At 39.9% G+C, this 18153-nt stretch overlaps 1 protein-coding gene across 1 annotated transcript; it reads right to left on the bottom strand.

Moving 5' to 3' along the window:
* Positions 1-12873: 12873 nt before the first annotated feature.
* Positions 12874-17500, bottom strand: LOC137258697 (methyltransferase-like protein 27). Its single transcript, XM_067796390.1, has 5 exons — positions 17351-17500; positions 16643-16771; positions 16248-16383; positions 13998-14096; positions 12874-13073 (listed from the first exon to the last, which is right to left on the bottom strand). Exons 1-5 carry the CDS (start codon positions 17489-17491, stop codon positions 12874-12876), a joined length of 705 nt encoding a protein of 234 aa, XP_067652491.1. The 5' UTR covers positions 17492-17500.
* Between the last annotated feature and the right edge of the window lie 653 nt (positions 17501-18153).

Here is an 18153-nt window from a genome sequence, read left to right as displayed (position 1 = left end):
TTATGATCTTCAAAGCTCCAATTCGAAGCACAATCGTTTCATCACAGTCTATTCAATCCCCAGCACATACAAGCAAGCGAAACCTGCCACTCAGTCCATAACATATAACTATGAAACGGACTATAAGTTAATGCTGTTTTTACAAATATGTAAATCTAAATTCATAGCTTCGTGCATAGTTGGATTTTGACAGACTGCACATTAATTGCAGTAACCATTAGGTTAAACCCGTTAGTGTAGAAATACTTATCTCATTCTTATTATGTAATAACAAGGGCAAGACAAGGATAATTGCAGATAATCTTCCAATGGATATCCACATGCACAATTCAGATTATTTGTATATGTACAATGTATGTCAAAACAATGAATGTTAAACCTAGCCTGAGGCGATCACGAAGTATTTGACAAAATCTAATCCTAAAAGTCGTATCAAAGAGAATATTTCCTTGTTTGGTCTGTAATCTCGTTTTCACTGAATTTACCGACTGCGAGTGGAATATTCCGGGTGGCAAATGGTTCCATAAACGTATGGTGTCTGGTAAAAAGGACCGTGTATACGAGTCTGTCTGGCAACAGATTGTGCAAATACTACTTGTGTTTCTCAGAATGTAAGAACTTAAAACTTTAAACGGTCTGGAATTAAATTAGAAAAAGAAGCATTTTGGAGTACGGTTAGGAGGCTTAGTTCTGATTTGGAATCAACAAGTAACAGACATTTCAGTTATTTTGTTAATAATTTTTTGTATAATTTGTTAAATATAAACTCAAGTTTGCCGAAAATACCATACGTTAAATGCTGGACTTTCTCATTGATATAGTCTGTGTACTCTCTCTAAACAGAACGTTGCATTTTCATTGGGGAACAGGTCAATGGTTTAACCTCACTGTGCCCGCTCCCTGGTTCTTGTCTTAAGGATGTAACAAGAGATTAGCTGTCGTCGAAGAGGAGTTTTCAGTTATAGTCTGTTCTAGATAAAGATGAGCTGTGAACACGTTTCATGCCAATGTTCATAACTGAAAATAACCTATGAGTGAATATTCAAGATTACATATTTAAGATATTGATTTGTGGAAAGGCAATATGACCAAAGTACAAATGATATAACGTACGATTCTACAAAGTCACTTTCTTTTGTTGTTTTACACATTCAAATAGATGCTGAAGACGTTTAGTACCTAGATTTAGCAATCGACTTTGCTTTTTCCTCCCTAAAATGGACAACATATATAAACATTTGAAAGCAAATCGTTTCAGTCTTCATTGACGTATCCAATACTTACTACAATTAATATGATAGGGACAATAGGTGGAAATCTTCCACGCTCCCCCTATAGCTAGATACAGTGTTTCCTCGATTTTTATCCTAGCATCTAAAATTCTAAATCTCAGATTTCTTGCCACCTCTCTAGGTGGACGCACTTTAGTTTATGATGGACACATATTTGGTATCAACACCAGGAAGGCTACAAGAAACTGTTGTGAAGATTCAGCAATTCCATTGTTTCATGTGGCTGGAAGAAGGACTTTGTTTGCATACGTTTTTGTTGTCTGTACTTTTGTAGATCTGTGTATTTCTGCATGTAAAAGACAAACGACTTAAACTAATCCCTCCATTGTCTGCCTGTAACCATGCTTGACTGCACTTAGTCTAGTAACCCAAACAAAGGCAGCGATCACAATGAAGTGTTCCCAGTAGAATATGGAAGGTTGGAATTGTGATCCCTATTATAATACAGGCTTTTGTTATTTTGACCTCTTTGAATGTTTATGCACGATTCTGTGCAACCTTGGCCATGGCGGGTGGGGAATCCAGTGGACGCCATGAATATCCCTCAGATCTGTGATCTGTGTTTTGATTTTATAAACCAACCAGAAAGTCCCATTTAGATTTATTTATATCTCACACTTTCATCTATGGAGATGTCTAGAATATGAACCCTTTGATTACACAATTCGCTGGTATACATGTATTTCCATGCATTCTCATTATCAACAATTTCAAGAACTGGAAGGCATGTTTTCTAACTATTATAGAACAGCGAATTGAATGACGCAGATGAATATATGTTTTGTAAAATGCTGTACAATAAACCCCGTAGCAAACTGACTGAGCTGTATACCCGCTCGGTACTTTACACCACTCGATGTTTTACACTGATAAGACCTTCTTGTTGTTATGATCTTCAAAGTTCCAATTCGAAGCACAATCGTTTCATCACAGTCTATTCAATCCCCAGCACATACAAGCAAGCGAAACCTGCCACTCAGTCCATAACATATAACTATGAAACGGACTATAAGTTAATGCTGTTTTTACAAATATGTAAATCTAAATTCATAGCTTCGTGCATAGTTGGATTTTGACAGACTGCACATTAATTGCAGTAAAGTAAAGCAGCGTTGTCACGACCACGACTGTGCCGTGAGCAAGTAAAACAGAATAAAATTGATTAATACTGAATTTGTCAACCGTGAGAAATTACCAGCGACGTGTATAGACAGAGAAACTAACTGAAACTAACTAAAAGTATTGAGTATCCGAGATGCTCAGTAAATAATGTAACGAATAGACAAAGGTTGTCGTTACACCGTACCTCAAACTGATCCCCGGAACAGCATATTCACGACAGTATCGAAGGGTGCGAGATTCAATGACTATAAGCTAATGCGTTCCTAATCATGAATTCAACTCCGATTTCTTTCACATCTGCAGTTTGAATAACGCTGAGGCCATGACACACATGCCGCGTTGTATTCCCATACAGAATAGCAATGTCGTACCATCATTTCGTTTGATTTTCATTTCAGAATATGTCGTCACAGAAAGAGTTAAAGTTTTGATGGTCAGGTTAAAGTTATGTAAGTTATCTTCCTGTCGTTCAAAAACACTATGCGGAAATTTGAATATATTTGCTTGTTATTGTTCAATAGGCAAAGATATTTGCCCAGTTACGCATCTACACGCAAAGTCAAATCTTATAATAGAGTATGTTTCAAATGAATTCCCAGAATATGATTTATACAAAAAAGAAATAATTTCTGAAGAAACAAAAGCTCATCTAACCACCCGTAGTGGTAGAGTAGGTTAGAAAGCACCGGTTTAACCCATTCAGCCACTTTCCGCGGCTGAGAAAATAAAGAATAGTTAAAAGTAACAGGAGAGATAAAGATAACTCCAGTACTTATGTAGTTCCATATATCCTGCTCCAAGGTCATCTTGTGATCGCAAAAGCTGTGTTGATCTAGTTTTTCTAAAAGACAACTTAGTCTGGTTCAGTGAAATAATCAGTAGCATGGCTCCCCTCACAGTGGCACTTCCACCCTCATATCGGTCAACCTGAGCGACACAGGTTCATTTCGACGTGATAAACAGTTACTCTTCGTCATGTCACTTACTCATGCACGTCGCCAGTTTTGTAGAGTCTAGAATGGTACGCTATTGTATCTCTGGCCCCTCAACGTCGATGTAGCCGTTGCAACACAGGACCAAAACAGGGTCTTCTGGCGCGACGTCCATGTTCTCGTACACGATTACGGGTGGTTTACGCCTCACGCCTCACCCTTCACGCCTCACGCTCAAACCAGACACTGCACTTCCTCAGATGAAGTACCCTGCTGTACGTTTTTTTGGGGGGTGTTGATGTTGATCAGATAAACGACCGATGGTGAACATTGACGTGACGTGCAAATGCAGATGTGAGCCTCCCCAACGTCCTGACGTCCTATGACAATTTTTCGATTTACAGCAGTAAGTCGCGGCATGACGATATTCTTTCATGTAGCTAAAGATGCCACTGCGTTTCTTTGGGGGAGAGTATAGTTCCTCATTAGACGTGTCATATGTTCTGTCCCACACAAATAAACCAATAAAAATATCCGCAACATGGACCTTCACCAGCTTTGTATTACAACAACAGTTATTATATCAACAACTGGTAACATTATGTATATGCACAAAAGGCTTCTATTTGGCTAGTACTAATCGATGCCGGTGACTAAGTACATTACAGAGTAAATGATGTTTCGACAGAACTTGATCAAAACTGGAGAGTTTTTGTTTCCAAGAAACTTATACATATGCCTTAGATCTACATATTGATGGTTTTACATTTCATATCAAACATAGATATGTAGCTTATATAGGCCACGGGCTTGTAGTGGGTATAGCGTTTCCAGTTATCCTCAGATGTGTACATAATACTGCAGTAACCGAGCATAGTAACGACTACATTTCATAGATCAGTATTTCCAATTAATATATTTTTTAAGCATATGTAAACTGATACATCTAGGTATAGGTATTGTGCATTAGTCAAGCCGAATGTTCAAAACGTGATTGTAACGACATGGCTATATTGATAGAAGAAACAGTCATAGACAGTTTAACACTTGGTATGTCGCATTGTTAATTTTATAATAAAGGTAAATTTTGACTGGATAATTGTGAAATGAAAACAGAAATTGTTACGGTTAATAATTTGCCCTGACAAAAGATGTAAGAAATCACCTCAGAACCAGCAACATATAACACTGACAAGTCTGAAGTATTTAATATTTTACATTAAACAGAGAGCAAAGGCAAGATACAATGATTCACAATAGAGGTTTCATGTAAAATGCAACTGAGTCAAATCTAACGTAATGGGTCACAAATACAATGTCAACTCACCAAAGTCTTGCTTTGAGAGTGAGAAACAGTTATACTGAATGTAACGCAGGCAGTGGTCATGTAGATCAAGCGTTGACAGAGATTGGTGATAGCCAAATGATGTACTCCAGTTAATCCATGTGTCTGTCCGTGTCGTCAATGCTACAACCAGCCTTTATATACAAATCACTGAGTCATGAACATTCGATCACAATACGACCATTTGGAGATAAACATCATGTGTTGGCCAATTTCCGGGTGTTATTGAGTATTTGAAGCACGGGAATGCATTTGGAACCGACGACGTCAGCCGGAGGTTTCAAATGAAACATTCTCGTGCTTCAAATACTCAATAACACCCGGAAATTGGGCAACACACGATGTTTATCGACATTGTAAACACAAAAGTAAACCAAAGGGTTTTACTGTCTGCACTCGTTTACATCGAGTACGGGTACAGCAGTGAAGTGTCATCAGCAGGCCGTTTCAGCTGGTTCCCATGGTAACGTCTGGAGTTACTCATTTGTGACGTCATTCTGACTTTACGTCACAATATGATTTGAATGACGTCACCACTGTTGATGACTCAACAAAACAATTGTTTACGAGGTCAATGCGCAGTGAATAGTCTTGCAGCTTCCGGGAATCTAATACCATTTGATCATGTTTTTCAACCAATCAGATTACAGAACACAGTGGCTTTTGGTTTACAATAGCCATTAACTTAGAACCTTCTCGTAGTCTCCCGGAAGTACATACAACTAATCAAAACACATACTCAAAGGGAAGTAACTCTAAAGCGCTACCTTAAAGCCTGCTGTCAAAGTACGAAAAGCAATGAACATTTATGATACAAAATGTGACCCATAATGATTATCACTCAAAACTCTGAACATTGTGACCCAATAACTAGTATCACTTAATCAACAATACAATTTACCAAAAATCCACTCTCATAACAAAACGAACACAGAATCGACTTAAGCCAACCTTGATTTCCCAAAGATAGACATTCGGTGGATGGTTAAAGCTAGTTATACGGTCTAAAGCTCACAGGAATCTGAATTTGTACGTTTGCAAAGGTCAAATAAATGAAAAACAGATACATTGGCATAACTATATGGAACATGCAATCAGACCTTCATGTTTAAGTGTTTAAGTGTTTGCTTTCAGATCTTCAAATCAAAGAAGTTCCTTTAACGGCCTTGAAATGGCCTCTGCTGTGTAGTGGTTGGAGTGTCCAGTGTAATGTGCCTGAGTAGGGTACTTAATTGTGGCATGGTATCTCCTGTGAGCTAGCACTATAAAACCAGCTGAAGTCTGGGCTAGTACAAGCACCACACATACACACGGAGGCACGTCGTCATATGCGCAAAATAGTCTGAAGTGCAACATTTACCTCTCCCCACACCTTCAAATGCATGATCATACAAACACATTTTCATGTACATTCCCCTGCCGTTTATACCTAAGTTCTCACAAATCAAAGGATGCACCGATATTACCAGATATTATTATCATAAGCTAGTAATTTCTGTAGCAGCATTACCATAAATGAATGTCTGTGTGAAATGGTGTACTCACCACGGGACGGCGCAGATGACTGTGACAAGAATGAATGTGTTCGCCAATGATATCGCTCACGTGATATGTGAGGCCAAACGCAACAGCTGAGGGTTATGGAAATGAACACCAAAACACATGAACTTGGGGAAATATAAACCTTGGTTTAACTGCGAGTGTTAATGTTGTGAGGAATAATATCATAACAAGCATCCAAAAATAATCACAACATTGGAATTTAGATTAGATAGGAACTTAATCATTCACACTCTGTATTTAATATAAATATCAACACGTAGATTACGTAAAACTTCTCACGGTGACCACGTTGGAAAAACATGAGTTTTTCTGGTCCGTGTGATAATTTGGCTCATAAAAAGGTCAAAATGACTGGAACCAAAATATGTATTTATATTTATGAGAAGTAGTATGACAACACCCATCGAAAAATGGGAAACACAAGAACAATGAAAACTTGACAAACATTCTCAAGCTAAATATGATGCACTGATAAACACCCCAACATCTCTAGAAAAAGGACGGGAAAAATGCTTCTACACAATCAAAACTAAAACCGTTCTGGGAAATGATGACTATGACAAACAGAGCTTAATGCTGAAATAATGCTAAATAAAATAGAAAAATCTATCAAAAGATGGAAATGAAGTAGGTCACCACCAATAGATCCCCGGAACATCACAGTCAGGACAGTATCGAGTGATGCTGGTCCCAGAGAATCCGAATCAGATTTCATTCACATCTGCCGTTTGAATATAGTTGATTGATATACTGAATTTCATGGTAAAACACCGTCACTGTTGTGCGTTGATACTCCACTTAGACACTCTCCGTGGTGACCATGCCAGGCAAACCATGTCCCATTCCCTTACAGGATAACACTATGATACCATCCTTTTTATTTTGCGTTTTATTGAGTGTTGATTTTATCAAAGCACTGACAGGGTGAAATGTACCTCCATGGGCATCGATGTAAGCATTGCATTGTCGGAACATGGAATGAATTAACCGCCTGATAAAGACCATAGGCACTTGGATCCATACTCTGCGAAATGCCTGATACATTTCAGCAGTTGTCGGCCTTGCTTGGAGGTCATTCAATCTTCTTTGAATCTCATACCCAAGGCCGTCTATTGGACTTAAATCCGGACTGATTGCAGGTCATTGTAGTATTTGGATGCCATGATGTCTTATGAAGTCCAGTGTTACTCAGGCAGTGTGGGTACGAGCGTTGTTTCACTGGGAGAAATGATTTCTGTAACGTCCAATATGTGGTAACGTGGACAATATCAGCTTCCGTGAGATAAAAGCAGACTTTTCCAATGTCGATAACGTCCATTTCGATGGTGAGTTCCCATTGGAGTCAGTTTGGGCGGTGATGAGCGGTGAGGACAGGACCACGATATGGTCTGTGACAGCAGAGGTCTCTTCCCCTCAAACGTCGACGAACTGTATCTGCGCTAATGGATCTGTTGTGAGTCTCAATAATCTGTCTCTCTGGGTAAATGATCCAGTAGATGGTTGCTCACAACCAGTCGGTCGTGATGTTGTGATGTTACTGAAGGTCCACCACTGCCATGGCAGTCGTGGATTGTCCTAACATGAACAATAAAATGAGCGGTTACCCTGCGTCCAGTCTGGACAACTTGCAGTCGTTCCAAGACTTGATTCCTCTAATCTCTCGTAGGTCATGGCATTGTGATTGTATCAAAACCAAATGATTTCTGGCGAGTTTACAACTCACTTTCATTAGTAGTGTTGTCACGACATGTACGTGCATTTTCACTTTCACGAATGTCATAGAGAATCTTTCCCATGTCTGCCTTTTTGGGCGCGTTTTATCGACATGCATTTTCATCAGAAAACACATTGATGATGGTATTAACTGTCAGTTTGGTTTGAAAAACATATTAACAGTACAAAACAATCCAGTTCTTCTTGTCCGTTTGATGGAAAGTGTTCGCTGTCATTTGGCAATATTGTGAATGAGACAAAAGGAATCATTCGCCGGCTTACCTGCCCAGAACTGTAAGCACCTATGCTAAACGTAGACTGAGACGCCTACCGACAGAACATATGTTTCATATTCGTTCATGCAATACTGTAGGCGTTACATTATACTTCACCACTCACAATTACCTTAATATGAGGATCGAGTCGTTTATATTCACGTCGAATGAATCATCACTCCAAACCTTGAATGCACCTAGTGGCTGCAAGAGTTGTATGGTTCCCAGGGAGTTGATATTGATAATTGTGCCGTTTGAGATTGATATCCACTGGTCATGAGGAAAACAAAGTGACTCTGATCAGGTGATTTGTATATTGGGGATAAGTAACTACAAATAAGTAAGAAAAATGCTAAAATATAAACAAACAGCTTAGTATGTTACTAGGCGTAGTCAGCGAGACTGACCACGTGATCCCTGTGGTCGCCTTTTACGACAAGCATAGTCGCCTTCTATGGCAAACATGGGTTGCTGAAGGCCTAGTCTACCCCGGATCTTCACGGATCATTATTTCCAAGAAACCGATTGCGTAGACGGTATTGTGTTTGCAGGTGAGGTGAGACAGGTGAGCACATTATGTCATAATGTCCGAGCATAGTGACGGGTGAACTTTGGTCCTTGTGTGTAATCTGCAGTATCTCACAATACCAGCAATGCCCTGGGTCACTTTGAGTTCACCATAAAATATCTGACGTGATATTAAATGTCCGAAGCGGTTTAAAATCATCTAGTCCTTGCATCCTTAAACAGTCATGAGTGAAAGGCAAGGCCATTAGTGAGTGCGCATTACGCCGTTTTAGCAAGTCTAGCAACATGACTTCGGGGACTCCTGAAATGTGTTTCACACTATGTTCCAAGGTGGGGAATAGAACCCCGGTCATCGGGGTCACGGGCGAACCGCTTGGCTATTTCACCGCTCCCTTACACGAAGCATGAATGCCAATACCAAGCTACCTTCCTGTTAAATACCAGCTATGTCTCGTTCTTGCCTGCATTTGTACGTCACACCGAAGACCTGGGTTCGATTCCCCACATGGGTACAACGTGTGAAGGCCGGTGTTCCCCGACGTGACAGTGCTGAACTATTGGTCGAACCGGCATAAAACTGTTTACATTCATTACATTCACCTTTTATGGCAAACATAGGTTGCTGAATGTCTATTCTACCCCGGGACCTTCACGGGTCTGATATGCTGTGCATCGAAAACAGCCAGGGTAAAGAAAAGTATGCACTTGGAATTTGACCTTGGTGGAAAATGCGTCAACGGGGATATCGGTGGTTCTGGTCCATATTTGTCACAACATACTATTCTTATATATGTATATAATATGCTTCTCAACACTTGAACGGTGCGATAAACGAGGTGTTCTCCATGAAGTCGTATGTTTTATCAAAGACCCACCAAATTCTATAATGCCTATCAAACAGTTGGGTCATCAGTGTACCATGATTTTTGTAAATGACAGTGGTTGGAAAGTACACTCTCAGTGGTGGCGTTCGCACGTCGCACCATTGACCCAGTTCGATTCTCTACATCGGTGCTTACCTTGAAGTCAAATCCTGGTGTTTGGAATGATATTTTCAGAAACATACTCACTTGACAACTCTTAGCAATAAGCGGTAATAACGAACGAGCACAATACACATATAAGAAAGAAATATCCTCCTAAAGCACATGATCAGCAAGAAATCGGAAAAGATGTGTTTATTCAGAAGGTAAAAGGATGAAGATATGTATCTTCACCTGCAAAATTCCGTCTACACATAAACATGTGTTTACCAATCACCATCAGATGGTTAAAGGTGGGTGACAAATCCGTTGTTTAGGTGACAGCAGAAACAAGGAACATACGGTATCAGTCCAAGTATGGAAAAAACATCAGACAATAGACTGTAGAAGGTCAAGAGGTAAAAATTCGAATATGATTAAGAAAGATAACGGAACGTTAATGAAACACGCTCATTTCATAAAATAGTACGGTTTCCGGTAGCACGATAGGATTACAACTGGTCCCATCATAACAAGTCCCATTCTGGTCCAAGACGAAAGAGACGCATGTTGTCAACTCTGTGCACTGACTGGCGCACGTTCCGATACCTCCCGCCATCTTGTAAGTGTCAAACAGTTTCGGCGTTTCCAGATCGTAGGACATCTGTCTGGTACAAATATTGAAGAACACTGATTGTATAGATCGCAACCATCATGTTTCATTTGTCAAAATGCAACCAAAAGCACTGGTACGTGTTTTGCACGCATTTTCGCAAAATTGTGATTATTGTCCCATGTACTAACGCTTTATGTTCCTGTTCCTGGGAAATCTCACCAGAAAAAGCCAAGATTGACGTCGGCGCAACGAGAACCTGTCTTTGATTTAAACTGACCATTGTTTCGTCATTTTATTATAATCTGATCTATACTTCTTTTACAGTAATTGGGTATTCTTTACAAAATATGTTTTCCGTACAAGCAATATGCAACACGTGTGGCATGACGTTTTGTGCACGCAGCTAAACATGACTGACATCAGAGGAGTGAGTGTATTCTCGGGGACACCAGGATGAGTGATTTAAAACATTTAAGGCAATATTTCAATAATATCACGCCGGTGTACACCAGAAATGGGTTTCATATATTGTGCCCATGTGATGAATCGAACCCTGGTGTTAGACGTGACGAGCGAACGCCTAGTGTTCCCTACTGTCCCCGGGGACACCAAAAAGATGTCTGTGGCATGTACTGAGCGGTGTCATTACAGTCGGGAGCAGTGGCGACACATCATATGCCAAATTTGCACATTACGTGACAAGGATACTCTTTTTATAAGAAACGTACTTGCTATCAACACAGACTAGCCCAATGCAATGCAGTGCACGTTTGTTTAGCATGATATGATAGACATACCACTACAACAGCGTCGCTGAGATGCATACTGATATATAGCAATACATGAACGTGATGGTATTGACTTGCATTTGCAAAACATAAGGGGCGAGCTGGCTAAGGCGCCTCGCTAGTGATCCAGCGAGGTCAACTCTGTGTGCTGACTCTTTCAGTGTAGTAACAACCCCTAGTGTACAGTACACAACCCTGTGCACTTAACAGAGCCCACGAATCCGTTGGTATATGACCAGATGGTGGCCACATGAATACGTGCAAACACCTATTGCTAGTTGCGTGTACAGCAACGTGCGGTGAACTTGGACAAAGTATTGTGACTATGTGTCCCAGTCCACCCAGATGTGAATGGGTACCTCGTTAGGATGAGAGAGCCTTAAAAAACTCTGTGCGTCAAGTGGCGGCAAGAGTTGTATACTCCCCAGGGAGTTGAGATTGAAATATGACGTGCTGTTGACATTGACATCCGGTGATCAAGGAAAAAATACCAGCGCCTTGAGCAAGAACTAGTGTGTGGATATGTGCGCTATATCATTATCATATCATATCTTTTCTGCACATAATGATTCAAAGTTATTCAAGAAAAAGAATTACGACCACGAAGTATCAAATGAGTTCGGCATTCCCAGCCGGGTAGATAGAAACTGTTACTTGCTTCTAAGCGGTGTACAGTGAAAATAATAGAAGAGCACTGGGCCAATCATAAAACGACATTTCTGTGTGTGACAAGATAAGCTGTGATGAGGGCTTGTTGTGCCACAAAATAAGAGTGACATGTAGTAACAGGATGAAGTTTTGCAAGACTTGCTCCTTCCTCACGAGGAGTAATAACTCACGAAATATTATTCTACCCACTGTCTGTGCCTGCTGTGTACGCGATTCTAGAATAATGATCTGAAAAAATCAAGGTCCAGAAAATCCAAAGCCGGCATTGTCCATATGAATACTATGATCGATTTTCCGGAATGAAACCATCACCTCCTTTCCAAAGAACATACAACCCATGCCGATCCAAAAGACTTTATTAATGGACGATAACCGGTGTTTTGAAAAAAAGACCTAGTTCCATTCAGATGGCACACGACAAGAAGTATAATTAAGAACTAACTGGAATATATCCTCAAAGGCAATAGTTATTGTGACACTCAAACTGCACACGGAATCAGTGTTAAACTTTTACTGCTGCGAGTGAAATGGAAAGACAAATATTTCAAGGTAGGGCCACAAACAAGAGTCAACAAGAAAACTGTATCCCGATGTGGAAATCAGTCACCTATTTTTATTCATTTCATTTATTCATTTCGAAGCACAATATCCTTGGTTGCGTTTCTTCGACCACTGAAAGATACATTTAATCTGGATTAAATGCAAAACTTCATTCTCAAGGCTTCCAGTTAAAACATTAATATGTCTCCATGAAATAGACATACAAAGTCCACACTAGGTTAGTCTATGTCGACATAGAACAATGAAACATATCATATAAATGTGTAATCTATTATACAAGCCACAAATAATAACTGACGTCCAGTCATATCATTAATACAAACAATACCGAACACGTGTTATTATGTGATGTTAAACAATAATAACCTGAGTCATTGTAAGTGTTAAAATGTCCATATAGAGGTGTGTTCAAAATGTGAACGAACATCTAACAAGATAGTTAACAGGTATTGAACTAAAGGATTGCAATATTAAGATGAGTACTTAAGATTTTAGGAACAAGAGACGTCATGCAATATATCTTTTGCATATCACGTGGACACTAACGGCGCCATCAGCCCCTTTCAAATAATTCTTGAAATGTTTCATTTGCACACGCTTCCATTTGCCATTTGCTTCCAGTGTTTTAAGTTGTTTTTTCAGTTGTTCTGCTTTACCATCGTCATGGGTGTACATCGTCTTCCTCCCGGTGTTGATGAAGTAGCCGCCTACAGAAGCATGAATGAGTGTATATAAGTAGGCGTTCATGTTTATGTCTTCTAATTGACAATCAGCCAGAGTTGCGTTTCTTTTGCAGTTCAGTACATATGTGTCTTCAGTGTAAGAAAACTGAAGCAATAGAGTTTGCCATTTGGAGGAGAATATCAGCTTTCCATGACAAGTTAAGCTGTATACTCTTCCAATAAACGTGCTCTCTGAAACGCAACACTGGCTGTTTGTCAAATAGAAGACATAAACATGAACGCTTACTTTTATGAAATTTCATTTCTAAGAAATGCTTAAGCGGGACATCGCTTGTACGTCAACAATAACAAAAAATAGGTCAATATAAACCGAACCTTGAACAATTATGTAAAGTGTATATGAGTGAGTGAGTATGATTTTAAGCAGGTTTAAGTAATATTCCACCTTATCAATGCATTGCACCCATGTGGAGAATAGAACCCAGGTATCCGGTGTTGTGAGCGGTCGTTTCAACCACTACGCTACCACCATGGTATAAAAATAAACAAGCGCTAGGTCCGACGTCTATTAGGGTTTTCTATTAGGGTATTATGCACTATCAAAGAAATCGTGCGATATTACCTATATATACCTATAACCTATTCTGACAACGGCTTAGGAACCCAAGCATGTTTTAAATCAGTCTTTGAAATAAGTCAAAACCCATCCAGACATCAGGGCTGGCAACTTCAAAATGTTACCATCTCTAAACAGATATAACCATACAGGGCACAAGGGTATGGTGTATTTACTCAGATGTATGAACATCTAAAACATTGCCAGGCCATCGGGCTGGCAAGCTGTAAATTTACACCATCCGTCAGAAATGTAGACTTTATTTCATACACTGTTTAAAGACGAAATGATGAGGTACGAGGAGCCTGTTTAACTGTACCATAAGAACGAACCTGGTTTGACTATCCTTATCAGTTCTTCAAAAGCTGTCATAGGTAATCTTTGCAGTATTTCAGTACTGAATCCACACATGACAACGGCGTCGTATGTATCTGTAAAATAGTGTGTAAAATATGACACAACCACCACATTCACGGACTGCATCTTGCATTCCCCTAGGTCACACATGTGTTGGTAGAATAATATGGAATACAGGAGTATTATAGATAAGGCGGTTTCTTGTAAATGTGGCCATTGCAATCTTGAAACGCCTGAAAATATCAAGCATTATCTTTTTGCATGCACTGGGCGTGATAACATAAGACATAATCTCAGAAGTGCCAGACCTCCTTTCACCAAGCATTAAGGTGATCGTAAGTCACTAAGGTAACCTTAGTGTAGTGTTAATGGATGGGAGTTATGGTTAACCTTAGTAAAGGTTGCTTCGTGAAAGGAGTCTCTGTACTTGAGGTTGATGATGCATTTTCTTTAGAAACAGTTTTGGACACTAATATCATATATGGGTCTGTGCAAAGCACAATTCTAGCTGTTGTCACGTCATCTGGAAAATAGGATGTAATCTAAACGGGCTCTTGAATGGCTTAGACAGACTTACGTGGGGATGTCAATACGTTTTGAGCCTTGGGCATTTTTCATACCCAGGTGTCACAGCCTATGGTACGACATTGAACCTTGGGGTGTAGCTGATGTGATATATAAGTTTTGGTATCCTACCCACAGAAGTTATTGAACAGCTCACATTGACAGAAAGAGACCCCCCTCACGGCAGAGAAAATGAATAACATTGAGTATAGAGCAGTAATTAAGTTTTTAGTTCTTGAAGGAAACTCGGCGAAGAACATTGAAGAAAAGCTGTCAGCAGTCCATGGGAAGTCTTCCCCTTCATCTGCTACCATCAAACGATGGGTCAATGAATTTAAGCATGGTAGAGAAAGTCTTGAAGATGACCCCCGTCCAGGTCGCCCAACAACAAGCACCTGTCAGGAAACCAGATACAGCAAGAATTCAGAAGATTTTCACTTTAGGCTAGTAACCTGTGATGAAACCTGGATCCACTACTATGATCCTGAGAGCAAACAAGAATCCATGGAATGGAAACATGTCACTTCTCCCAGGAACAAAAAGTTCAAAGCCTCCAGATCAGTGCAGAAGGTAATGGCGACAGTCTTCTGGGATAGAAAAGGCGTCATCCACGTAGATTACTTACCAAAAGGAAGAACAGTGAATGAGGAATATTACGCTAACTTGTTGAGCCAAGTGCTACAGTCAATCAAGGAGAAGCGCCGGGGTAAGATCAGACGTGGTATTCTTCTACATCAAGACAATGCTCCAGTACACACCTCTCGCGTTGCAGCCGCTGCTGTCCAGGAATGGGGGTACGAAATCTTGCCGCATACCCCCTACTCTCCAGACCTGGCACCAAGTGATTACCATCTGTTCCCAAATCTCAAGAAACACTTGCGTGGTCGTACATTTCAGGATGATAATGAGCTTATTGCTGCTACTGAGGCTTGGTCTGAGGACCAAAATGGCGCCCTCTACAGAGATGGCATCAGCGACTGGCACTAAAGATGGAACAAGTGTCTTGACTCACAAGGGGACTATGTTGAAAAATAAATGTGGTTCATACCAATATTTTGTGTTTTTCTATGCAAGGCTCAAAACTTATTGACATCCCCTCGTAGTTCTGTGGTTTCAAATCATTCTAAACACTTTGCCAGCTGAATCTATGGCTTTTGTAATGAATGAGCATTTCATATTTCAGAAACTAAATTGAGTACTTAAGGTTTTTCATGCGTAACACAAAACAGTGGTGACTCGATATATGTACCCATCTATCCAAATTGATTTTGATAGTTTCTTTTATCTAAACAATTGCTTGTGAAATTGTAATAAATTTAAATTATATATGACGGTTTATTACATCAGTTCAATGGTTTTGGTTTGGTGCAAGTAGGTCTCTTATTGGCCCACGTCACCCTTAAACTATAAAACCAAACCAAACCTTGTCATCTGTCGTTGTCGATATTGAATAATTGCCAAACTCTGGCACTCCTTATCATGATCCCATATGACGGTGGGGACACCAGAAATGGGTTTCACACATTGTGAACATGTAGGCAATCGAACCCGTTCGTTCGGCGTAACAAGTTAACACCTGATCCACTTGGTCGTCATATTGGTATGTGCTCTGTTTTAATGAATAACACAAAACCGTTTCTGTATTTATGAGATTTACCCACCTGTTGAAATGTCAAGCGTATTTTCTCCTAAAATGTCAATAATGTACTGGTCATACAGTCCTTTAGCTTTAGCTTCCTCCAGCATCCCCGGACTGGCATCCAAGGCGTCCATCTTCAGGAACCCATATTTACGGAGCTAGTGGACATATATTCTTTGGTATTATTCTAGAAAATTAGAAATTAGAGATACAGTAGTGTTTAGCATATTATTAAATCATCTATACACAGGGTCTTAGATTTTCATCAAATTTTGTGACCTAGTTTCTCTTGGTACAATATGAAAGGAATAGGATGTCTTTTTACCAGTAAATGGTATTCCATACCTTCTTTACACTGCTTTAGTGCATCCTAAAAATGGGTGTGACAGTTTACAGGGACCATTGCATCTTATATACCTCCACAGCACAGAGACCAGTGCCAGCCGCGACATCCAAAAAACGCACGTTTTCTCTGTCCCTTGGGAAATATTCCGCAACAACGGCAGCCGTCTCTTTAGGACCATTGTAGTTGCAGACGACCATAACCTGTGCACAATAACCTTGTTCTATGTAATTACAAAAGCACATGGCATAAGAAAACTGGAGCAATGTTTATTGCAATTTTGAAGCGAATAGCAACCTTCTATATATATGTTAAGCTGTATACTCTTCCAGTAATAAGAATGAAATTTGCTATTTTGCCAGAAATACCGTTTCTTATAATCGTGCTAATCTAACGGTACATACGTATTAACATGTGTGTGTGTGCGTGTGTGTCTGTGTGAGCATTTGCAACACTGGTGCAATATATGGAGGTCGTTTATCCAATGCCAATAATCACCTGATTTGATACCTGATGAAACAAGCAACATACACTTCCGTTAGAGGATGCAAATTAAGATTTAAAACTTTTTAGGAAATGATGACCAAAACTCAGTCTAAACCAATGTTTGGATGAGTCTATATGGTTTGGTTTTTGGTTTTGGTTTTTGTGCGGTGCGGTGCGGTGCGCTGCGCTGCGATGTCGTGTCGTGTCTCGTGTCGTGTCGTGTCGCGTGCGTAATATGTGGATGTGTGTCTTGGGCATGAACGTGCTACCACGCAACTGTCGCAGCGGCAACCTACCATATCATACCGGTCGCTTGTTTCCGAGTAGCGGGAGTATATAACGGTATCTTTTTCATTTTTGTCCACAATCTTATCCAAGAGATCTTGTGCCACAGCCTTCTGTTCTTCCGTGGCATCTGGAGAATATCCGTCACTCATTGTTAGCTGGAAATACAAAAATACATATCAATAAGTTCAAATGAAAATATCTTTGTAAGTACCATCTCAAGCAGTCAGGACTCAGATGAAGATGGAATGACATGTCGTAGATATACAACAAAGGCCATAAGTCAGGCTGAGCAATACGCTGTGCATTGACGAGTTCAGAATAACGGGAGTTCGTGGGCGGCCATTGTGGCCCACTAATAAACATTTTATGCAAATTCAGTGTATTTTGTGGGTTTTTTTCTTTATAGCATAAGAAATCTGTTTCATACGAACATCAGAATGCATCTACAGACCCATGCAACAAGTATATCCATAGACTTACGTGTTAATTTTGTGTAGCATAAGTAAGTTTCCTGAATTCAATTTTCGTAAGACAAACGTCAAATTTTGAACATTTGTGGGGAATCATCTTACCTACAATCGCATAATTTCTGTTGCGTATTTATCGAATGGCGACATGTGGCCAATACCCTGACATCCTCTAACATGGCGTGCATGATGGAACCATACGTAAGTTGATAAATGTGATATCATTAGTGAAATAGTAGTCGAAAAAGTGAACTGAAATTGTATGAGCAGAGCAGAGATAATTTCCATTTTGCCAGTCAAAGTTTACGAAGATCCATCCTAAACTCACTTCATGGAAATTATTT

The sequence above is a fragment of the Haliotis asinina genome, chromosome 12 (assembly GCF_037392515.1).
Source record: "Haliotis asinina isolate JCU_RB_2024 chromosome 12, JCU_Hal_asi_v2, whole genome shotgun sequence".
In the NCBI taxonomy this organism is placed as follows: domain Eukaryota; kingdom Metazoa; phylum Mollusca; class Gastropoda; order Lepetellida; family Haliotidae; genus Haliotis; species Haliotis asinina.
Note: the sequence above shows the minus strand (reverse complement) of the source record. Positions and strands in the feature narration are given on the sequence as shown.

What these genes read in the sequence shown, in the direction of transcription:
- LOC137258697 (XM_067796390.1), bottom strand. Translation starts at nt 17,491, where the DNA reads ATGAGTGACGGATATTCTCCAGATGCCACGGAAGAACAGAAGGCTGTG. An exon ending in CAAGCGACCGGTATGATATG is followed by an intron (nt 16,772 to 17,350) that starts GTAGGTTGCCGC and finishes TATTGTGCACAG; the next exon opens with GTTATGGTCGTCTGCAACTA. An exon ending in TACGCTTGACATTTCAACAG is followed by an intron (nt 14,097 to 16,247) that starts GTGGGTAAATCT and finishes ACTATTTTACAG; the next exon opens with ATACATACGACGCCGTTGTC.